We start from the raw sequence: 26607 nt of genomic DNA on the forward strand, positions 1-26607 counted from the left end.
ATGGCCATAACTGGGATCCAGCAGCTAAATCTGTGTATCATACAACACACACCTACAACACAATAAATTTAAACGTTCAGACACACTTACAATTAAATCAAACAAAGAAGCCAACGAAAAAAAACAGCTTTTTGTTGTTCGATAATGCATTAGGAACATCAAAAGCCAAAAATAAAAAGCTGAAAGCTGGAGTGGATGCACATTTACCGAACCACGTCAAGATTCATAAAACCTAATGAAACATACAAAGAAATATAAAGGTAAATCTTTAAGTAGATAAAATTCTACACAGAGTCAGCACCTAGAATCTATAACTTAAGACCATCCTGTATTATTTCTGAAGTAGACACTGAATATTTATCTATTAGGTCTTGGTACTTTCCAAACAAATTTTGAGAAAAAGGACGAGACGTTATTTCACAAAACCCAGGCTCATTGGTTTTTCTTTTGCTCTGACACTGATGACGCTTTTACAAATTCTGGACACAGTGCAGGTGGTGTTGTCTCGATATCCCAATTGCATCAGTTCGAATCCCGGCGAGGTAAGAACAAAAATTTGCTTCTGCAAATTAATATATATATATGTTACCGTGAATTTGTATAGTCAGGGATTATGAAGTGATTTTCAGGGATTTTGCATAATCACTAAAATCATTAGTGATTATATATAATCCCTGAAAATAACCAGTGATTTTACATAAATACTGAAGAATTATTTTACAAATTCCCTGAAATGATTTTAGGGATTATCAATAATATAAAGATTCTCTGTTTGGTAAAAATATATCAAATACAGACAATTAAATCATATGTATAACCTCTTTATGGTTTAAGTGGACAGTTTTCATTTCCTGTCCATTTATCAATTCTTATTAAAATGAACAGTTTTCTGGTGATATTCTATTTAACTGTGTTAAACATCATTAACTCATAGACAAAAAAAAAGTATTAATAATACCAACATAAATGCACAGATCATATAGTTTGCTGTAAAACAAAGGGGATGAAAGTTAACAAACTAAGCAAAGAAATGCCACAAAACGTCTAGAAACACAAACAGAACACATGCTTGACAGATTGAACATAATTTTGGAGGAGGCTGTGATACCGATTCCGCATGTTGATCGTGGAAAGGGAGACCCCAAAACTATAATGGCCATCGTTCATGAAAGGGCTGAAAAGGATAATGACTGACTTTGAAACATGAAATTATGCTCAGATAATACATAAGTAATCAATTTGATTTATCTGATTGACCTTTTTAGCACCTTCAGATGCTTCTAATGAACACTTTATTTCTCTTCAAAATGCGGTAAAATCAGATTCAATATGTGAAGGCTAAGGTTTTTTTTTGTTTTTTTTATTGAAAAAAAAAACCCGAAAAGCAAAGCAAATGTTCAATAGTAGAGGGTATGGACGGGGTTTACAGAATAGAGAATAATGGACAACCAGTGCAAAATAAAGGGCTAAAAAGATAAAGAATAGACAAAAATAGACCCAAAAAAATAAGAATAAAGAATAATAGGGTGCTGCTAAAATATACAGAATAGAGAATAATGGGCAAATAAATATAGAATAGAGAACAATGATTTTAAAAAAATTAAAGAATAAAGAACTGAGGGACCCTCAATCCAAACCTTCATAGCAGATATCATCCAAATTTACAATGTAGTTTGTAAAAATAAATTATTTGTATTAGAAAATTGTGCTTAAAGGGGCACTAGCTACGAGATACATACAAAAATTAGATTCTGATTTTTTTGGTTCAATCATTAATGAAAGTGAAATAATGAAATAATAATTCGCTTTTAGCAGCCAGTATGGTTCAATTTTGTCAAAATAAGCTAAGAAACATCGATGATGAATTGTTCACTTGCAAGTGAATAATTCGACCTCATTGAATCCGTATTCATGTGAACTTCAATTAAACCCCTTACCTAGAGATGAATTATGCATGATTGATGCGTGTTAGGTTATTAAAAGAAAAGAATGTCAACATTGAAAGTGAAACAAAGGTAAATCATTTGATTGACTGATTCGATCCACAAAATATCGTTCTTATACAGGTAAAATCGAAAATTAACTTATTTTTTAAACCTTAAACTTGAAATCAAACAGACATAGAAAAATCCATTTGTACGAGGTTCATATATCTATTTATATTTATGTTTATGTTTATATCGTGTTATGTGACCGTTGGTTGTTTTTGGGGTCATCTCGATAGTTAATTAGATGGCGTCTAGACTAAACTACACACGAAACGAAGCTACATATTATCGAGCCCATGCCCTGTAAATTGTTTATTTTAGACTTTTTATAATTTGGATAAATGTTTTACATTGTTATAAATCTAATATAAGAATTTGAGTCAAATTGATGAACATGAATTTGACAGCTAGTGCCCCTTTAAGACTTTAATATTTATGTTTCTTAAGATGTTTAGATATGATTTTATAGAATTAATTGTTTTACTTTTATTCATTGTCTCTCCATTCCAGTTATTATGTATAATCCCTGAAATTTTTTTTAGTGATTATGCATAATTCCTGAAAATTTAAGTAATTATATATAATCACATAATCAGTAAAGTTACCAGTGATTATACATAATCCCTGAAAAATTCAACCTACAGGGAGTATCTATAAAAATATCCTAACAAAATTTATCTAACAAAAAGGAGGATATTAACTACAAAATTGGGCAAGTTTGAATACCGATAAAATGGATTGAAACGGGATCTGAATGGTGTTTGTTATTTTATTTTCATTTCGAAATTTAACAAAATCGTCCAAATTTCAACCAAATTAAGGCATAGGAAACATAGAGCGCAGGCGTCGACAAACTAAATATTCAAGTCAGATATGTAAAATGTAATAACAAACTTTGTTAAAAAAAAGCTTTTTTTTGTCGACGCATGCGCTCTATGTTTCCTGTTCAAAAAATCATTGGAAATAGACCCGTTCTCATTGAATTTTTGTTAATTCATTGTGATATTGGTCAATAAATCCTAATTTAAAATTGTAGCTAGAAATAGGGGCCGTTTTAGGGTGTTATCGAACCTACTCCTTTCCTAATAATTCAACATAACATAAAACTGAGTTAATTTTATTTCTTCCTAGCTGGGTGCTCTTTTAGCTTTTAATTATAAAAACTGAATCTTCAACTTAACCCTACCAAACTAGACAATGGTAATGATACCGATGTTATCCATGCATGAATTAAATTAAGTGCTTCAAAAATTTGATTTGGTACACTGATGTTGAAGTACAATTTGAATTGATTGATTGATGGTTTCTTAACTTCCAGTGGCAAATATTTCATAAATTTTCAGGGCGATACAATACAATTTGAAATAGCTATATAGATGTGTCTTTTAAGACACATCTAATGCAGCCGTCAAAAAAGGTTAAATATTCTGTTAGTTGTGAAATTATAAAGTCAACATCCTGATAAAATACACATTATAAATATAGTATACTCTGTATGATGTAAACGTTTGGGTTGTGTACGTTGTTAGTCGGACAAACCTTACAAACTATATGCAAAATTTTACTTAAATAGACAAAGTTCAACATTTTGTCATTCGTGAAAAATTATTAAAAAAAAATGATCATGAGAATATAATATGCACCCTGAATATAGGTAAAACAAAACTAGGCGAAATATATGTAGCTGTCCTGTTTAGACTGTTCTTATAAGATTACAAGGCCAGTAGTTTATTTTAAACAAGCTTCCGAAACCATATCTGATTTCTTCTGTACAGTCCAATAAATTTCAAAGACTGTTTACACTTGAAACATAGGGAAAGTTGTTTGGCCAAATAGCCAAGTTCAACTACTCTTCTTTTTTCATTTCATGCCAACAAACCATTTTCTGTCTGAGTTTATATGTCTGCTTGTACGGTGTATTCTTTCGCTAGTTTCTATCGGTATTCTTTTCCAAATACGTTTCCTTTTTCTATTTTGCTAGCGTTTTTCGGTGACCATTTAAAAACGAATGGGCTTCATAGGGGAATTGCAAAATTTCAACGGGAAAAGGCGTGCATCATTAGTAAGAATGTATTGCAAAAAAAAAACCCAACCCAGAATAAAAAGCTCAGTCTGTTATGCATAAGAACACATATAGATGAATCGTACAAATGCTTACTTATAGAAACAGAACATTTCAAAAGTATATATATTTAAATGTAAAGAATGAGAAGTATTAACGTATTGCATCAAATCACTCGATTCTCTGCATCTATGCAAAGTTACTATTAAAAATGTTTAGTAGGTTATTCTATTATATAAATTTTACATAAGTGTGATTTTTTTATTATCTCTCATTTTTGTTCTTTCGTGTGAATCGCATCTGTTAAGAAAACTTTTTTGTTTTGTGATATATCTAGAGGTTGGTCAATTTAAAACGTTTTCAAAGTATACGATACGTTGACCTATACGCATCTGGGAGAATATGCTCAAATGATTACCACGATCGCGAGTATTACCCGATATATTATTTTCAAAGAATAACGGGAATCTATTTGTGTGGCCATAACTGATTAATTTGCATCTGTTTATTTTTGAATGCCTCATTTAATTTTCGAACCATAGAGGTCGGTCAATTTTAAACGTCACCGTATCTGGAGATATACTTTCCAAAAACCAACATATTATACCGAGTTTTAAGGTTCATCGTAACCTTTTTGTAAATATGGCCGTATTTACAACACAAATTTCACTCTGGGTACAGACAAATCTGTGCATCTGGAAAAGTTGAAGAGCATAGCTGGATCTAGATATAAAAAATTTAAATGCATTTAAAATTTCAGAATATGAAAAACTTAACTGGATTTTGCTATTCATTTTTTGTTTTCGTTCCTGCAGAAGGTGCCAAATAAACTAAGTTAGGAAAGAGGTTTGAGAAGCTCCCCTCATATAATTAATGTTTTTTTTTGGTGAGTTGTATTGATTTAAATGGACATTAGATGGACAATAGACATTAGCAAACAATAGGTTTATTTAAACTGCGTAACTGAGTCGACCGCATCAAATGAAACTCAAGTGTTTGTCTATTTTGCTATCTTCTGCAAACTGAAAAAAAAAATGTTCATCAAAATCCAGGTAAGTTTTTAATTTTCTGGAACATAAACTACATATAACCTTTATATATCTAGATCCAGCCATGCCTTTAGGTTCATCATAACCTTTTGGCTAATATGGCCGTATTTACATCACAAATTTTACTATTTATACAGACAAACCTGTGCACCTGGAAAAGTTTAAAGGCATGGCAGGAACTAGATAATTAAATTTTAAATGCATTTTATGCTTCAGAAAATATCTCCTAAATAACAACAACTTTCGTCGAGGGCTGAAATTATCCGCATTCGGCTGAGAATACTTCAATAGGTGAGATTTTTGTCTCCCCTTGACGGAGTCAAAAAGCGAGACATAGGTATGCTGGTTTCGGCGGCGGCGGCGTCAACAATGTATTAGTTTATGATTAGGTCTAGTTCATGGTGAACCACTAGTAGCAGGTCAATGATATTTGGTATGCAGTTGTATTAGCATTGGCACATCTCATTACCATGGAGATTATTTGGCCCCGCCTCCTCAGTCGAGGTCTATTGACTTTGAAACTTTGCTTAGTTTACATGTATTAGTTTGTGATTAGGTCAGTTTATGGGGAACCACAAGTGGTAGGTCAATGATATTTGGTATGCAGTTGTATAAGCATTGACAAATCTCATTTTCCATGGAGATTATTTGGCCCCGCCCCCTCATTCATGGTCTATTGACTTTGAAACTTTTGCTTAGTTTTCATGTATTAGTTTGTGATTAGGTCAGTTAAAGGGGAACTGTTAGTGGTAGATCAATGATAATTGGTATGCAGTTGTATAAGCATTAGCACATCTCATTTCCATGGAGAATATTTGGTCCTTACCCCTCAGTCATGGTCTATTGACTTTGAAACTTTTGCTTAGTTTACATGTATTAGTTTGTGATTAGATCAGTTTCAGATGAACCACTAATGTTAAGTCAATGATATTCGGTATGCAAATGTATTGGCATTTGCAAGTTTCATTTCCATGGAGATTATATAACCCCACCCCCTAATTATGGTTCATTGACATTGAAACTTTTATATAATTTACAAGTTAATGTTTGTGTTTAGGTTGTTTAAAGGGAACGACTTATGAAAAATCAATGATATTTGGTTTGAGTTGTATTAGCATTGGCACATCTCATTTCCATGGAGATTGTTTAGCCCTGTACCTTCAGTCATGGTTCATTGACTTTGAATATTTGCATAACTTACATGTTAAAGTATTGCTATTTTAATTTCAACATTTGCATTATCAAAATAACAAATAGGCGAGACATATCTCTGTGTTAACAGTTTATTTTTTTTTAGATTATGCCATCATACTTCATATTGGACTTTTTATCTTTTTATCAAGGTGGATTTTTTTTATCGATTTAGATCAACATCTAACATGGTGAAAACATATGCACTTGGCATACACGACAAACAGCTATTTTGCAATTGTCCCTCCGGTTTAGTCACCTGATTAAAGCGACGAATAGTTTTGATAATTAAATAATTTTATTTTCAAGTAAAAAATACCTAGAATATGTAAAAGTTCGGTACAAATGTCACAAATAGAAACTGGGTGTATCTTGTGACTGGGTAATGTGTTGGCCTGGAACCACACACACACAATAAACAGTACGACAAGTCTGCAAGGACTCTGACTCTGGGACTAGCTCTTGCAACAAAAGACGACTCTGGTTAGCGCGATGTATAATTTAATAAGTTCAGCATGGAATACAATTGTACAGAGTTGGAACTGCTCAGTGTAACACTAAATCCAATCTGCCATATCAAAATAACAACATAGTTTATATAACAAACCAAAAATTACTTGAATAGACTTGACAAATATTTCTCTAAATGAGTGAGAAAGTTCAATTAAGGGATTACAGAAAAATTAGCACACAGATAATAATTAACAATAGAACATACAGACTTATTTATGGAATTAAAGTCTAGGCTTGTCATATACGAATAATAGACCAATTGAAGTAAAATGTTGCTAATTGAAAATCAAATTAAAACATGAAATTAGATTATCTTAATCTTCTAAACTTGTCTTTAAACCTTTCACAATAAAATTAACAAAATCCCTTTTTGAAATATTGCCAATACAACAAAAACAGTGATTCTACAAAATCTTTTACAAAATGTCCGAAAAGTCTCAAAATCAACTTTTGTCCATTTTTCCACTGTGACACAAATACCGGACCGGTTGCAGACGACTTTGAGAAAAAGACAACCGCCGAAAACAACTTGTTTTGTTTAATATTAATGCGAGATTTTTACAATTGAGTAAACATGTAAAGTAAACAAATTTTGCAAGTCAGTTTGTCCCAGTCCCAGATTTCTTTTGTAAACAAATAGAAAAAGTGGAGAAAAGTTACAAATCTATGAAATGCAGTTAGATGTAAATACATCTTTTTAATACCTTTCAGTAAGACTGTCGGAATCAGGACAACTCGGACCAACGACAAATCGGACCAAGACATCTCGGACAAATTTAAAGACAACTCGGACCACTTTCAAAGACAACTCGTTCCAGTTTGAAACACTGTTCAGACCAGTGTTTTGTCTAGATTTTACTGAAGTTGTTTTATACGTACGCATGTATAACATTGAAATTAAATTGAACATTTCAAAGTATAGACCCCCTAGAATTTTGTTTAAATATTCTTAAAACTGTTATGTAATCTTTTAAAGAACACAGATGTCTGTGAACCCAATTTTAGATTAAATGCAAATCAAAACCATTAAGAGATGATTATTTTCATTTTCTTTAGAAATAAAGTAGTTATATCAGAGACTTACTATATTTTATAAAAACAAAATTATATTACATCATTCTTGACTTGAATCCTCTTTCAATGTAAAGATATTGGATCCGAATCTTAATCAAACACATGACACATCATGTATAACGAGGTATTTTTTTTTATTATATTTCATTAGGAATAAATTATTAACTGATATTAAAAAAAATCGCCAACTCGTTATTTACTGCATGTATATCAAACATATGTGTTGATCAGCATTTAATGTGAGAATTTAAAAAAAACACGGTCTTGATATTTTCCGTTGTACTTTGTAAATAAGACAGATGAAATTAACAAACAATTTATTAAATATGTCTATTTTGCAATTACAGGGACAACTGTTTGATTAGAGCAATAAGAATAGTTGCTCTAATCAAACATTTTCCCTCCTCCTTTGTCGACTTTACTCTTTACAGCAAAGTTAAATTATTTACTTTCATGTGATAAAATCGCTTCATTAGTCCGGAATGTTATATGAATTACAAGTGAAAAGTCCCATCAACAAGAGGTTGGTTAATCTATAATATTTTTATATTTAAACAAGTGTGGACACAGATGAATGTGGATAGTATGTTTGGATGTTTGACAGTGTTTTGTATGACAAAAGGAGTTCTATGTCTTTCCTATATGTTGTTATTAACTGTTTTGCACGATGACAACCAACCTGAGCATGAGGAGTGTTGTTTGTTTAATATTTAGATTTTATGTTCAAGACGGGCATGGAAGAGACACTAATTGCATTAATTACCAAATGATTATGATAGAATATTTTCCACATCTTTGATTTTGGATACATTTTGTAGCTAGGAGAGCAACACATAATAGGTTCATTTTTTCATGTGATTTTTTTTTAAATGGGAGATGATATCTGAGAACATGATATCAGGAGGCTGTAATTCAGTGGTTGTCGTTTGTCTATGTGTTACATAATATTTGTTTTTCATTTATTTTGTGTACATAAATAACATAAATGACTATGTGTTATGGGCTTTGCTCATTGTTGAAGGCTGTAGGGTGACCCGTAGTTGTTAATTTCTGTGTCATTTAGGTCTGTTGTGGAGAATTGTCTCATTGGCAATCATACCACATCTTTTTTATATGTATTTGCTCACTATTTGTATGGTTCTATTTATATTACTTTGTGGTGGATTGTAAGTATCATTAGTAAAATATTTTGTTAAAATGTCGAAATTGTTTCTCAAATTAGAAGACATTTATTGGTTTTTAGTAATGACAATGCCTGACATGATGCTTGGGGCTAGAAAAAGCTAGAAAGTAAACTTCTGTGTTGTTTTTTATCAATTCTTTGATCACATCTCCTCCAAAGCTGGCCGAAGCAAAAAAAAGTTTTGACCAATATAAAAATGATATCAACAAAAAAACCTTTGTGAGCATGCTTCAAAGACTCATAACTGCTCCAAAAGTAATCTGATAGAATTTCAAGCATGTCAAGTGGGTATTATGAAAATCTACTTAATATGTCTAAATATCAAAAAAGTTATAGTATTCAATATGAAAAAGGTATTGCAAAATTATTCTCTTTTCAATTTTTTTTGTTATATGGATACAAATATAAATGATACCAATACAGTATTTGTTGTGGTATGAAAGTGTAGTAATTAACATTTACTGTAACAATGTTAATTCACACAAATTAAGAAATAAACAAATGAATGAAAAATGTTGAACATGTACATGTATGTACAATGAAATATAGTTTTAGAAATCAGTTAGGCCAGATAGTCCTTATAAATTTTGCCCTTTTTTTTAACATACTGAATGACCATTTACACTCAGAACCGAGTCATCAGTAGGCAGTACAGATGTATTAAAACAACCTAGCATCATATTGCTAGTAGTGAGTGTAGCATTGTTGGGTAAATTTGTTCTTTTTTTAAAATTTGGTTAATGGACAAAAAATGTTTGGTTCAAATCATAATAAAATGCTTTTATCTCCTTATTACTTACATTATACATAGAATGGATACTACCCTGACAAATCCTTGTACATGAGAGTTGTCTGTCAAATCTTTATTTCACAAAGAATGAATTGCATAACAATGAACTGAGCTCAAAGCAAAGCACTTTAATAATACACTTAGACAAAGAGCTCAATCCAGTGATATACTTTGTACTACAGGTCCTTCATGAACATCCTATCCACCAAAACCATATCTCACAAACATGCCATACTACATGGTTGGATCAGAGGTCCTGAAAAAGACATGAATTTAATTATCGTATTTTAATTATATATACACAGGTTAAAAGTTATATACTCCAATGGCAGTCTTTCCTGCTGAAATGTCATGTGTAGAATGTGATATACCATTTTTGGGTCTATATGGGTACTGTCCTTTATATTTATTAGGTCATTTTGACACAGCAAAATATATAGAAAATGTTAACTTTGATCTGGAAATTGAGTTCTTTTTCGCAAAATAAACCCACTAAAACTAAACTTTGAATGCAAAAGACCAAAAAAACAGATATTGCTATAAAGAATAGTCCATGATGATTCTTGTTATTAAAGAGTTCATGAAATGTACACTGATTCTGTCAGTTGAATGGACTAGAATGAGATAAGTTATATAAACATAAAGGTTTTTTCAACAGTTGTGGTGTAAATTAAATCAGTTTTATTTTATGGTTGACATATTTAAGTATATATTATGTAGATCATTGGCTTTTCAACACATTGATATTTTACAATATCGATTATCTATTTATTGTTATGTTGTTGGTATTTTTCACCTTCCTAAAACAGTTTTAACGCAACATGAACACAAGCTTGATAGAGTGTCCTCACATATTTTGACGTTGCTGAAAAATTTTGGTTGACATATGTATCCTCTTCTGATCATTTTTCGTGCTATTAAGAATGCATACTGTCGTCACAATTTCCATTGAAAGGCATGCATAGTACAAATTCATATGACGTACGAAAACATATGATCTGACCATATACATGTACATGTATGTATAGGTTATCAGCTTTTCTACACATATTAGCCAGTAAGCCGCAATGAACCTATTATGGCGAGTGAGCGCAGCTAATGAGCTAAAATGAATCAAATTGTGTCCTCAGTGGGGGATATTTTAAGGGATCTATATGAAGAAAACCTGATCATCTGTTTATCGTTCTATTACTGGCTTTTTCACCTCCCTAACTTGGCCTAAGACAATTTTTACAGACAAAAGGAAGCTCGATAACTACTCCTCACACACATGTATAGATTACCGGCTTTTCTACACGAGTCATGAATATCAAAAATGTTAGCCAGTGAGTAGGCCCGCAATGAACCTTTTTAGCGAGCGAGCCCAGCTAATGAGCTAAAATGAATCAAATTGTGTACTCAGTCACAGTTGGTGATATTTTAAGGTATCTACACAAAGAAAAACCTGCTTATATAAATCTCAGTGGCGGATCCACAACTTTTCATAAAAGGGGGTGGCCGCTGACTGACCTAAGGGTTGCCCACTCCCGTCATGCTTCCCCAGTGGCGGATCCGGGGGAGGGTTCCGAGGGTTGGAACCCCCCTTTTTTTGGACGATCAATGCATTTGAATGGGGACACAGTTGGAACACACCCCCCACCCACCCTTTGTCCTCAGTTGGGAACCCCCCTTTTATAAAATGACTGGATCCGCCCCTGCTTCCCTATAAAATCAACCAAATTTTCCCCACCCCCTGGATCCGTCTATGTAATTGTTTATCGTTCTGCGTAATACTGGCTTTTTCACCTCCCTTACTTGGCCCTAGACAGTTGCTTATCTCAATATCTGTTTATCGTTCTGTCACTGGCTTTTTTTAGACTAGAGACTTCATGTGTACAAACCTGACGTCAAACTCGTGTACTATAAAAGAAGAGACAAATGATTTCACATTAAATCCTGTAACATTACATCTTATGGAAAGCCTCAGCTGTCATATATTAGAGATTTACAAAACGTTATGCTGAAGCTTAAAATGTAAAGTTAAGACAGCGTGATGTTGAATCGAGTCATCAAAATGCTAACTCTAAATTACAATATGCTAAGTTGAATCTGCGCAATGTTGACTTGCAATGACAAGTGCTTTAGTCGTGATAGTATAATGATAAGTCACGATGTTGTGATGATATGCCAAACACACGTAACGTTGGGTTTAAAGTACATGATGTGAAGTTGACGTTGCATGATGTTAGCTTGCAGATGGATACTGCTCAGTCATCTACATCGACAGCTATGATAACAAATAAAATGAATAGCTAAAATGTATGGTGCTGACTTGTTATTAATTAATGTTGAGCTGAGATAGTACGATGTTATATCATTGAGATATTACGATTGGTCTATCATGCAATCTGTTGATTTAAAACACCATGATGCACAGTTGAAAGTACATGATGTAGAGTTAAGATAACACGATGCTACACCACTATATTGAAACGAAAGGCTTACCATACAAATTGTTGACTTAAAACAACACGATGCAACGTGTTAAGCTAAGATGCTCACTTGAAACTACAGGACGTACAGTTGAAATTTTGTAATGTTAAGCTACGATAGCACGATGTTATATCATTATAATGTCACAGTAGGCTTATTATACAATTTGCTCGTTTAAAACTACACACCGTACAGTTGAAAGTACGTGATATTAAGCTAAGATGGCACGTTGTTATATCATTAGAATGTCACGATAGGCTTACCACACGATATGCTCGTTTAAAACTACACGACGTACAGTTGAAAGTATGTGATGTTGAGCTATGATAGCAATATCTTATATCATTATAATATCACGATAGGCTTGCCATACAATATGCTCATTTAAAACTACACGACGTACAGTTGAAAGTACGTGTTGTTCAGCTAAGACAGCACGATGTTATATCATTATAATGTCACGATAGGCTTATTACACAATTTTCTCATTTAAAACTACACCACGTACAGCTGAAAGTACGTGATGTTAAGCTAAGATAGCACGTTGTTATATCATTAGAATGTTACGATAGGCTTACCACACGATATGCTCATTTAAAACTACATAATTTTCAGTTGAAACTAGATGATGTTAAGCTAAGATAGCATGTTGTTATATCATTTGAATGTCACGATAGGCTTACCATATAATATGCTCATTTAAAACTACACAACGTACAGTTGAAAGTATGTGATGTTGAGCTATGATAGCACGATGTTATATCATAATAATATCACGATAGGCTTGCCATACAATATGCTCAGTCAAAACTACACAACGTACAGTTGAAAGTACGTGTTGTTGAGCTCAGATAGCACGATGTTATATCACTATGACGTCACGAGAGTCTTATCATACAATGTGTTGACTTGAAACTACACGATGTAAATTTGAAGAAGTTTGGTCTTGACTTGAAACAGTAAAATGTTAAGTTAAAAAAACAGAACGTAAAGTCAAAATAAAACAATGATAGGATGACGTGTACTTGTGCAAAATTGAAGATTTTTGGTGTTGACTTCGAATATAGTACAAATATTAAATCGTTTTATGTTAAATTGAAAGACAATAACGATGCGTAAAACATTACAGAATTATGTGAATTGAAACTGCAATTCTATGGAAAAGAATGAGGGACAAATCCCCAGGATTTTTTCTTCTTCATTTGCAAGTTCGGAGGCAAAATGATATACAAAGAAAGTTTTCCATAAATTCATAAAGAAAAAGAATTATCCGTCGCTATATATTTGTACTTGAATACAGATTTGCCTATATTTTACATGTTTTGTTTGGATTTTTTTTTATGATTAAAAACTAGACCGGCTTTTTTTTATGAACAATATTTAAGAAAATATTTATCTATGTTGTGTGTTAATATATACAACATAATATTGCGCTTATAAGACTTCGGTTATGACTGCGAGGGTCAAATTTTACTCATATAAAATCACATCTATGTAAGAGTTAGCGGAGAATTTGTATTTACCACTCCCGTTTTCCACGAAATAAAACATAAGCATCTGGAGTCTTAATCTTAAAAAACAAAGATCAACTGATATGACAAATAATACGGTAAAGCGTTGGACTGAGAGGGTCAGAGCTATATGAGAATGTGACCCCACCCCCGGCCTTGTCAGAGGTATCTGAAAATTTGAATTTTCTTTTCCACGAAATAAAACAAAAAGAATTGATAGGTGGAAGAATCCTACTGCTAGGGGGGGCCAACCCAAATATAAAGTATGGTAGATTCTGTTGTAAACTTTTCGCTTATACATGAAGTCTATATGAAACCTAATGAAATTTGACCTAGAGCCTCCAGTCTAAATCGTCAAATTTCAAAAAAAGAAATACATCATTTACAGCAGTGCCAAGCATTTTTTCCAGCACCAAGTAAGATAGTGCCCAGGTTTATGTATATATCCACTCGGAGAATATTTTATTTTTTAAATTGGTAAAGTCATTGATGGACAATGACCCCTATAACTTATAATAAGAAGCCAATTAATGAATTCCGTCACTTATTTTCTTGTCCATTGTGATTTTCTTGGTTCTTTGCAGCTTCTCTCTATTTATATGTGTTTTCAAAGAAAAAGAAAAAAATCAAAAATCTTTAAAAATTGATAAAAGTCCATGAATTATTTAGGTATTGCTTTGGTTAATTTGTAGATATGTTTTTTTGATGTCAACAGTTCTCTCTCTCTCTCTCTCTCTCTCTCTCTCTCTCTCTCTCTCTCTCTCTCTCTCTTATAGTTTTCATGAGTGTGGTCTAAATTAAAATCGATAGATTTTTTTTTAATTATTTGCAAAAATGTAGTTTATTCTTTTTTGAAAAACATAATAAAAAGTTTGGGCCACAGAGCATTTTGCAAGCTACAGGTTATGCAGTATTGTCAGATTTTGTATAAACTATACATGGAAAACTCAATGTTAGAAAATAAAAATAAAAATTGGGATCACGAGACTCGTTTTCTGTCTACAAAACGAAATAGATAAAGTCCCTACACATTCCATCATTAGAGACGAAATATGCCAAAAGGATTTCAAACTCATAAGTCGAAAACAGACTGGGCTAGGACGAAAAATTGTGTACTGCCTTTTTTTTAGTTGTAATCTCTGTCCTGCCTTTTTATTTTTCACTCTATTGGTCCTGCATTTTTTTTTTATTAGTTTATTCTGACTTTTTTTTTTACATAAATTGTCATCCTGCCTTCTTTTTTTTTGCCAAGTTGCTCATCCTGCCTTTTTTTTTAACTCAAAACTCCTGTCCTACCTTTTTCTCAAATTTCATTCTAGCCCCCAATAAAAATCAAATGGTAGCTCCCTAAGATGGCGGAAGACATCCGATCTACCCTAAGGACAATATATCTAATGAGGAAAAAAATTACAATTTCGGTCAAGTCGAGTTACTTGTAGATCTCCTTTTGTTGAAAAGGGTCATTTATCTATCTATTATACTGTTCAGGGGGAGGGGAGAATCGGAAAAAAAAATACACAAAAATGGATAAAAGAAGGCGAAAGATACAAAAGGGATAGTAAAAATCTTAACCAAACTGACAATGGCATGACAAAAACTCATCAGCCGAAATAAACGAGAGAAAAAAGATCAAAAGCCAAACAAAACTGAGCAGCACGAAACTCTCAAAAAAAGGGGTGATCTCAGGTGCTCCAGAAGGGTAAGCAGATCCTGTTTCATATGTGGCACCCGTCACTTGGCGATTTTGCAAATAAAGAAGGAATGTGTTATAATTTTCGAGGAAATTTCCCCCCAAAAAAAAACATGAACTACAGGGTGTCAAATCGATGAACATGCTTAAAATAGGCTCCTTTTCATAAAAAAGAATTGATGAAAATGTATTTGTATTTAGTGTACAGTGGCAAATATTACATGCATTTAGGACGAGAATATGTAAGTGTGATATGAATATGAATAAATCTTTGCTCTGTACAAGACATATTTTGCTTGCTTAGCCGAATTTCTAACAAACTAGTTGACAAACCGTCTCTGACAATCAATGGAAATCCAAATAGCATCGGTTTTGATTAAGTCCAGATTTTTTGGTTTTATTTCGGGGAAAAGGGGTGCGTTTTACGTACAGTGGCAAATATTACATGCATATCAGGACGAGAACATGAAAGTGTGATATGAATATGAACAAACCCTGCTTTGTTACAAGACATACTTTACTTGCCTAGCCGAATTATCAACGAACTAGTCGACAAACTGTCTCTGACATTCTATGGAAATCGTAATCGCATCGCTTTTGATTAAGTCCAGATTCTTTTGTTTTATTTCGTGGAAAAGAAAATTCAAATTTTCAGATACCTCTAACAAAACCGGGGGGAGGGGGTCACATTCTGATATATCTCTCACCATCTCAGTCCAACGCTAATGGTATTATTTGTCATATCAGTTGATCTTTGTTTTTTAAGATTAAGACTCCAGATTCTTATGTTTTATTTCGTGGAAAACGGGAGTGGTAAATACAAATTCTCCGCTAACTCTTACATAGATGTGATTTTATATGAGTAAAATTTGACCCTCACAGTCATAACCGAAGTCTTATAAGCGCAATATTATGTTGTATATATTAAAACACCACATAGATAAATATTTTAATATTATTGTTCATAAAAAAAAGTCTGGTTTTTAATCATAAAAAAAACCCCAAACAAAACATGTAAAATATAGGCAAAACTGTATTCAAGTGTAATATATAGCGAAGGGTAATTCTTTTGCTTTATGAATTTATGGAAAACTTTCTTTGTATATCATTTTGACTCCGGAGTTAAAGTTCATTAATATTCATCAACTTGCAAATAAAGAGGACAAAATCCTGGGGATTTGTCCCTCATTCTTTTCCATAGAATTGCAGTACTTCTACGCATCGTTATTGTCTTTCAATTTAACATAAAACGATTTAATATTTGTACTATATTCGAAGTCAACACCAAAAATCTTCAATTCTGCACACGTACATGTCATCCTATCATTGTTTTATTTTGACTTTACGTTCTGTTTTTTTAACTTAACATTTTACTGTTTCAAGTCAAGACCAAACTTCTTCAAATTTACATCGTGTAGTTTCAAGTCAACACATTGTATGATAAGCCTCTCGTGACGTCATAATGATATAACATCGTGCTATCTGAGCTCAACAACACGTACTTTCAACTGTACGTCGTGTAGTTTTGACTGAGCATATTGTATGGCAAGCCTATCGTGACATTCTAATGATATAACAACGTGCTATCTTAGCTTAACATCACGTACTTTCAGCTGTACGTGGTGTAATTTTAAATGAGAAAATTGTGTAATAAGCCTATCGTGACATTATAATGATATAACATCGTGCTGTCTTAGCTGAACAACACGTACTTTCAACTGTACGTCGTATAGTTTTAAATGAGCATATTGTATGGCAAGCCTATCGTGATATCATTATGATATAAGATATTGCTATTATAGCTCAACATCACGTACTTTCAACTGTACGTCGTGTAGTTTTAAACGAGCATATCGTTTGGTAAGCCTATCGTGACATTCTAATGATATAACAACGTGCCATCTTAACTTAACATCACGTACTTTCAACTGTACGTTGTGTAGTTTTAAATGAGCAAATTGTATAATAAGCCTATTGTGACATTATACTGATCTAACATCGTGCTATCGTAGCTTAACATTACAAAATTTCAACTGTACGTCATGTAGTTTCAAGTGAGCATCTTAGCTTAACACGTTGCATCGTGTTGGTTTAAGTCAACAAATTGTATGGTAAGCCTTTCGTTTCAATATAGTGGTGTAGCATCGTGTTATCTTAACTTAACATCATGTACTTTCAACTGTGCATCATGGTGTTTTAAATCAACAGATTGCATGATAGACCAATCGTAATATCACAATGATATAACATCGTACTATCTCAGCTCAACATTAATTAATATCAAGTCAGCACCATACATTTTAGCTATTCATTTTATTTGTTATCATAGCTGTCGATGTGGATGACTGAGCAGTATCCATCTGCAAGCTAACATCATGCAACGTCAACTTCACATCAAGTACTTTAAACCCAACGTTACGCGTGTTTGGCATATCATCACAACATCGTGACTTATCATTATACTATCACGACTAAAGCACTTGTCATTGCAAGTCAACATTGCGCAGATTCAACTTAGCATATTGTAATTTAGAGTTAGCATTTTGATGACTCAATTCAACATCACGCTGTCTTAACTTTACATTTTAAGCTTCAGCATAACGTTTTGTAAATCTCTAATATATGACAGCTGAGGCTTTCCATAACATCTAAAGATAATTATAATCCAAAGTAAGTTATATTACGATGTCAATGGACTAAATTCCCGCGCAAATGTCATCACTGGGATAGACCAAAACGAATTTTAGGTTTATGTATCATTCACATTCCGATCAATTTACTCAGTTAAATAAAATATATGTGTTAACTATTTTTATATTGGTTTTGAATTTAGTTAATCTATCAGAAAAAAAGATTTATTTCTCGCAGATAGCCCTCAATACTATACACCAACTCGACACTGAAGCTAAAAAAACCTAAAACATAATAGTATATGGAATCGTCCAAACGGATTACCTAATATTGAGATAGGTGAAAGATGTAGATTCAGAATTGTGTACACAGAAATAAGATCAGAAATAAAGCCCTATGTAAGGTGAAAACAATAACACAACTGTATAAAATCATTGTTTATTAAATTTGCTTGCATAAGAACCATGAAGTTAAAATTTATAACGATTACGTTTATCCTGTCAACCCCTTTTCTTCATTGCATCAAGGCTTCCGTTGCTTTACATCGAGCAGCAATTCAACCAATCGGGGAATGTTAAGTTGGGACATACCTCTATTTTTGGAAGCGTGATCTTTACATCGAGGCTTGCGTTGCTTTACACCGAGGCCACAGTAGTTTGACCAATCGGGGAATGTTTATTTGGGGCATGTGACCTATTGAACTGCAGGTTTTATAATATTTTAATCGAAATTGTAGAAAAATGAAATGTTGTTAGTACATACAAAACAGAAAATGATGAATACTTTTAGTAAAAGATAATTTGGATCCGGGTTCTGTGTATTCACATCATTTGTACAACTCTCCTTACTGATGCCATTTTTTGGAATTTCTGTGACCTAAATGGTTCGCGAAAATTAATATTTTATTATATAGTATATTAATGAAATGACATCGCTGGTTAACACATATATCTCTGCTCTTTCTATTTTAGAGGAGAAGAGGAGAAGATGTAACTTTGCTCTCTATAATTACCTTATTTAGGGCTAACGGGCGAATTGTTACTATCTTTCAGTGTATCTTTTCCAAATGGTTACATCGAAATTATTTCACAAAGTTATTCTTTATCGTCACGCTCCAATATGTATCGTTAAAGTCAAAACAGATTTTTTTTTTTACCGTTAACGTTATTCAGTAGCAAGATTTGTGACGTTATTCGTCATGAACAAACCTCCATTACAACCCTCTTTCAAACATTTCTGTGTTGCCTTCAGAAGTGGTCCGAGTCATTTTTCAAACTGGTCCGAGTTGTCTTTAAAAGGGGTTCGAGTTGTCTTCAACAATAGTCTGAGTTGTCTTAAGATTGGTCCGAGTTGTCTTGGTCCGACCTGTCTTTGGTCCGAGTTGTCATGTATTCGGGAAAGGTAGTGTAGGTGTAACGCGCCCGCATTTGCGAGGATCGTAATGGGGGTGCCTTCATGACGAATAACGGTAAAAAAAAATTGCCAAATGACGTTAACGATATTTTTGGTGCATGACGATAAAATGTACATTTTCTTTATGACGATAAAAAAATCGGCTGATTTTGACGAATCACGTAAAATTCTTTCCAAAAATAACGGTAACGGTAATTATTTGAGACTTCTGATGAATCACGATAAGGAAATTTTGACGAATCACGATAAAATTTTAACCGATTTGACGCTAACGGTAGCCGAAAATTACCGTTTGACGCCTCACGGAAAAGATTTGCATCAGGCGTTTTACGTTGGAATCTCACATAGTTAAGTCTTTTTTCCAATATTTGGTTTATCCACTTTTCCGTGGAAAGACCTTTTGCTTTTGTTCTGATTATTATTTTTTTTTCCCGCCTATTTTTTTTTTTTTCTTGCGCTGTATTGATGTTTCAAAAATGATGTTGCTTAAATATTTTGTCTATGATATTGTACAGTTTATAAGCTTTTGAAGCTGACCCTGCCTAATCGAAGACTTTTCTTTTTAAGAGTTATCTCCCCAAACACCGTTTTTCTTCTTATGAGATCTCCCTCGCAACCATAAAAGAAAGCAACAAATTTATTTTTCCATATTGCTCGTTATATCCTCAGATTGTTATGTTTTATTTTGACCGAAGTCTTACGAAGACTCCATATGAGAGTTATTCCCCCTTATGTATTTGAAATGAGTGATATGTATTTGTAACTTGTAAACCATAAGTGATAGAGACCTAGGGTGTTTTGATTTGAGGTCCTTGGTCCACCAAAAGAAAAAATAGGTCAAGGTCAAGGTCATTGTCTAAATTTTGAATTTTGCTTGTTATTACTTATTATCAGAAGCCGTATAAGACATCGACAAAATATTTTTACTAAAGTGTTATATGCGACATGTCGTTACACATAAATATTGGTTGAACGGGTACGTTGACATAAAATGGGAGTTTTCTCCCCTCTCATATTTAAAACTAGATGTATGGTGATATAACTCATTAACCATATATAGTACAGAGTACCATAGACCTAGGGTCTTTTGATTTGAGGTCCTTAATTTATGACCTTGAAATTTAGCTCAAGGTCATAGGTAAATTTGAAGTTCTAGATTTTGACCTTTGTTTTAACTTTATATTTGTAAATGATAGAGCTATGGGACTTCTTGTATTAGGTTGCAAGCCATATGACCTTGAAAAAGCCAACCAGAAGTGACCTTGTGTGAACCGGAAGTATATTTTGGGAATCAGTGTCAGGTAAACTATCATATTATACCGGAAGTGACATTTTTCAAACCGGAAGTAACAAATGATCTCCCTTATTTCAAACAGAAGTGTATTGAAACCATATATTTTTGAAATTAGCGCACAGTTAGCTATCATCTGACACGGAAAATGACATTTTAAATTCGATTTTTATATTTTCTTATCAAAATACATTTTTTTTTTGTGGAAAGACCTTCAATTATTCTCTGAACAATTGGTTTTTAATTTTTTCTTCTGGTATTATTTTAACATATTTCAACGAGAAAGAATGGCAGAAGTATTTTCGAGATAATAATAGCCAGCAATTTAGTCGAATACCTATACGCACATACTGTTTAGCCTTTTCAATGGGATGTTAAAGGATATTCTACAAAGGTAATAGAGTAGTAGCCATTTGAAGAAAAAATATTTAAGGAAGTACCTTTTCGATATTGATTGTATATATACAGTTTCAGACGCACGCGAATTTTTAAAAGGTTTAACTTGTGTCTGATGGGTCCTTTCAAAATGATTTCTGGTCCCTTTTTTTCATTTACGGCCGTGTAATGGTATGACATTGTCGCCGTGAGCGTCGTCGTCCGAAGACATTTGGTTTCCAGACAATAACTTGAGTATAAGTGCATAAATCTCTATGAAAATGTACCACAAGGTTCGATACCACAAAAGGAAGGTTGGGATTGATTTTGGGATTATTGTCCTAACTGTTAAAGAATTAGAGGCAAAAACATTTATATATTCCTTTCCTGTTAATTAATTGCTATCTTTAACCTGTTTAAGGATAAGAATATGTTTGCACACGTTTGTAGTCACATGGCAGAGGGTCGATCCATGAGAGTTACAGTCGTAGCTTAGGTTCCATCGTGGTGCATTGTACATATCAACTTTTGATCTTTTTGCTCTCACTGAACATACTCTACATAAAACGGTACAGAATAAAATTGAGAATGGAAATGGGGAATGTGTCAAAGAGACAACAACCCGACCAAAGAGCAGAAAACAGCCGAAGGTCACCAATGGGTCTTCAACACAACGAGAAAATCCCGCACCCGGAGGCGGGCTTCAGCTGGCCCCTAAACAAAAATGTGTACTACTTCAGAAAATATGGACGTCATACTAAACTCCAAAACATATAAATGAACTAAAATTAAAAAAACATACAAGACTAACAAAGGCCAGTGGCTCCTGACTTGGAACAGGCGCAAAAATGCGGCGGGGTTAAACATGTTTAGTGAGATCTGAACCCTCCCCCTATACCTCTAGCCAGTGTAGAAAAAAAAAAAACACACAGCAATACGCACAGTAAAACTCAGTTTAAAAGAAGTCTGAGTCCGATGTCAGAATAGGTAACAAAAGAAACTAAGCAAAATGACAATGATACATAAATATAAAAGGACTACTAGCAGTTACTAACATACCAGCTCCAGACCTCAATTAAACTGATTGAAAGAGTATGTCTTCATCATATGAAAATCAAGCACAATCCCTCCCGTTAGGGGTTTAGTATCATACCATCATAAAATATATGAGAACATAACCCGTATCATGTCAACAACTGGTTTTAGAATAAATGTGTTTATTTCCGATGCAAAGACCCTATGAGTGAATCAATATTAATACCAAAATATGCCATCTCTAATGACCTGACAACAGTATCGTAACTATATCCCTTCTGAATAAGTCTGTTTAAAGGTTTGGTTAGCTTTTGAGGTGACTGACGACATTTTTGTGCTTTGTATAGAATATTACCATAAAAGATTGGATGTGAAATACCTGAACGTATAAGATGTCTGCATGTTGATTTATATTTACGAATCACTAGCGGATTTAGGGGGGTTGGGTTCGCAACAATAGGTGTTTTTATAAGTATTTAACTGTTAAATAATTAGTGAACTTGATAAAATTGCAACATTTTATCACTTTTTGATAAGAAAAAATAGTAGACATTAGGATAAAATTATTATGAATTTTAAAGAAGTAAAGAAGATGAAAACATTTTTATTACTTTTTATTAAAAAAAAAAGATATTTTGAGAATGGAAATGCTTATTAACATAAGACATTAAAAAAAGGATATTAGAGATTTATTTAATTCCATATCAATTTAAATATTATATTATATAGACTATGGTTAATATGAACTAAATGAAGATTTCAATTGAATAAGTAATTAAACTTTAACAAGAGGGCACACGCTGAAATGTCTCGCCTTCTTTACTAATCATTGATATTATGTTGATAGTTCTAAATATAAAGCTTTACTACAACTATCACATAAATTTAACATGATCCAAGAAAATGAGGTCAAGGTCATATAAACCAAACAAGAAATACATGTACACCTTACAATCATTCAATACACTAAATATAGTTGACCTATTGCTTATAGTTTCTAAGATACAGACTTAACCAAGAAAACTAAATATTGACTAATGAACCATGAAAATGAGGTCAAGGTCAGATGAATGTAATGTTAATTTCTCTCTTATAATGAGTAATAGGATAACTATATTTGGTATGTGCGTACATTGTACCTTGCAAGCAAGGTCCTCATGCCCATCAGACAGTTTTCACTTGACCTCGACCTCATTTCAGGGATCAGTGAACAAGGTTAAGTTTTGGTTGGTCAAGTCCATATCTCAGATACTATAAGCAATAGGTTAAGTATAATCGGTGTATGAAAGGACTGTAAGGTGTACATGTCCAACTGGCAGGTGTCATCTGACCTTGACCTCATTTTCATGGTTCAGTGGTTATAGTTAAGTTTTTGTGTTTTGGTCTGTTTTTCTTATACTGTATGCAATAGGTCTACTATATTTGGTGTATGGAATGATTGTAATGTGTACATGTCTAGCTGGCAGGTGTCATTTGACCTTGACCTCATTTTCATGGTTCAGTGGTCAAAGTTAAGATTTTGAGTTTTGGTCTTTTTTTCTAATACTATATGCAAAAGGTCAACTATATTTGGTGTATGGAAATATTTTATGATCTATATGTCAGTCGCGCAGGTTTTATTTGACCTTGACCTCATTTCCACAGTTCATTGCTCAGTGTTAAGTTTTTGTGTTTTGGTCTGTTTTTCTTAAACTATAAGCAATAGGTTAACTATATTTGTTGTATGGAAGAATTGTTAGCTGTACATGCCTGCCTGGCATGGTTCATCTGACCTTGACCTCATTTTCATGGTTCATTGGTCAATGTTTAGTATTCTTGGTTAATGTTAAGTTCATGTGACAGTTGTAATAAAGCTTTATATTTAGGACTATCAACATAATATCAATGATTAGTAAAGAAGGCGAGACATTTCAGCGTGTGCACTCTTGTTAATTCAGGTATAATACATGATTCATGGCTACTTGGTGTAATAAAAACCTTGTTTAAAAATAAGGGAGATATTAATAATTTTGATAATTATCGGGCAATTTGTCTCACTTTAAACTTAGGAAAAGTTTTTAAAGCAATTCCGTTTCTAGGGTGGGTCTCTGGCAAACACTCCTTAAGAGAAATATTGGTGGGAAAATGTTCAACCTTATTTTGAACATGTATTAAGTCTTGTGTAAAGAATGGTGAGATGAAAACATTTTTTTTCCATTGTGAGGAAGGTGTAAGGCAAGGAGAAAAGCTGTCTCATTTCCTCTTTGCCTTGTACATAAACGACTTGGAGGAATATTTGTCTGCCAACTCTGTTGATTGTTTAAATTTTTTATATGATATATGTATAGATAATTTGAGTATACATGTATATTAAAATGTTTATTTTATTATATGCCGATGACACTGTTATAATTGCCGAATCGGCTCAATATTACAAAAGGCACTTTCTGTTTTTGAAAAATACTGTGAAGATTGGAAACTTAGTGTTTATGTGTCAAAAACAAAAATTGTAATTTTTTCTCAGAGATAATGTAAACAAAATATTTCAATTACACTATGTAATCAGGAAGTGGAAATCAAGGACAGTTATATTAACCTTGGTTTTTTGTTTAACTATAAAGGTTTTTTTTCCAGGCTCGGAAAAAAAACCTAGTTGACCAAGCTCAAAAGAAACTATATGCTCTCTAGTTAAAATTATTTGATCGTTAGTTGTTCTCATTTTGACGTGCTCTGAAATTTGGGGGTTTGAAAATAAAGCAAATACTGAGAAGATTCATTTAGTTTTGTAAGCTTATTTTGTCTGTCCGAACATCCACTCCTAATTTCATGATATATGGTGAGTTAGGTAGATTTCTTTTAGAATTGCAAATGAAGATGAAAATGATATACTTCTGTAACAAGCTTGTTACCAATGAAAATAAAGTGTCTGGAAAACTATACAAACTGCTGAAGCATTTACAAGTTAATAAAAATTATCAGTTTAAATGGATAAACTATATTAAATCTATATTTGATGATTGTGGTTTTAGTAAAGTATGGAATGTTCAACTTTAGAAGTTTTATAATATACTGTCAAACAACGACTTCTTGACCAGTTCATTCAAATATGGTTTGCAGATATACACAATTCGTCCACCGAGGGAGGACTTTTACACGCAATTTAAAACAGAATTTATACTGGAACCGGAACCATACATATTGAGACTGAAGCGTTCTCATAGCATATATATGTGCAAGACTTGTAACATTAAATTTCCCATAGAATCCGGTAGATGACGAAATATACTGAGACAAGAAAAAAATTTTCATCTTGGGGACGAATTTCATTATATATGTTTATGTATGATAAAGTAAAGGATTCAAGGAAAAAAATCATTCCAGATAATTATTGAATCCACAAGTTAGTAAAATTATTGATATGCTAAAATACTGCAATTTAGCTGTACTTACGAATTTGGCCATTTTTTTTCACAAAAAGTAGAAAGATTGTTGATCTACAAATCTTACATATTTCATATGCACATAAATCCATGTAATTTAGAATAATTTTTTTCTGATACTCTATGTGTTAATTATAAATATTCGTTACAGTCATTGTCGACCTCGTGGAATTGTTTACAAAGGTCTGCATGGGTTCACTCTGTTTGCTGTCAAAGTATTATGTGAAATAGAATCTATTCATGTGCAAATGTTTTATACTTATATGTTAATCATGTTTTACTCGAATCGTTTGCTATATATAAACATGTATGTATTTTCGCTCCTGTTACGCAGTTACTGCGGCTGAGCTGTATTTTGAAATAAACATCTTCAACTTTTCCGTTGTATTTCAATGTATGCTTGATACTGTTATGGTTATTCACTGTTCTCCAACATTTGAAAAAACCCAACTCACGTTTATCCAACAAGTGTCAATTAATAGATGGACTTGGTGTTTATATAGCAATTTACATTGGTTTTTTTTACTAAGGTATAATGAGACATGTATATGATGTATAAAATAATTTTCATATATAAATTTTTTAATAATAAATGTCAAATAATAAACAAATTCAAAAAAATACATAAGAACATTATCCTCTTATAATAATCTTAAATTAACATATATATTGTAGGGTGCCCAGTCAACAAATTTGATCGATTTGGGTTAACGGAATAACACACGGCTATATTTTATATCATTGGAAAGAGGAGAACAAGCCTCGTCGAAATATTGATGTCGTCGTTGTCTACAGTGGTCACGATTTTCTTAAATTTGGGTCAAAGGTCAAATCTAAAATTTCAAGGAAAACGTAGAGTCACGTTAAGACAGGTGGCCACCCCTACATATTTGCGTTTATAGCAAAATAAATTCAAATAT

At 32.7% G+C, this 26607-nt stretch overlaps 1 protein-coding gene across 1 annotated transcript in view; it reads right to left on the bottom strand.

The window, feature by feature from the left end:
* LOC127709350 (acidic mammalian chitinase-like) overlaps positions 1 to 26134 on the bottom strand; it is a 60128-nt gene extending 33994 nt beyond the window's left edge. The window contains exon 1 of the mRNA XM_052214830.1: positions 25698 to 26134. Within this exon, the coding sequence (XP_052070790.1) occupies positions 25698 to 25709 (12 nt within the window). The 5' untranslated portion in view covers positions 25710 to 26134. The remainder of the gene's footprint in view (positions 1 to 25697) is intronic.
* Positions 26135 to 26607: the final 473 nt, after the last annotated feature.

Source organism: Mytilus californianus, unplaced genomic scaffold (genome assembly GCF_021869535.1).
Source record: "Mytilus californianus isolate M0D057914Y unplaced genomic scaffold, xbMytCali1.0.p SCAF_7, whole genome shotgun sequence".
In the NCBI taxonomy this organism is placed as follows: domain Eukaryota; kingdom Metazoa; phylum Mollusca; class Bivalvia; order Mytilida; family Mytilidae; genus Mytilus; species Mytilus californianus.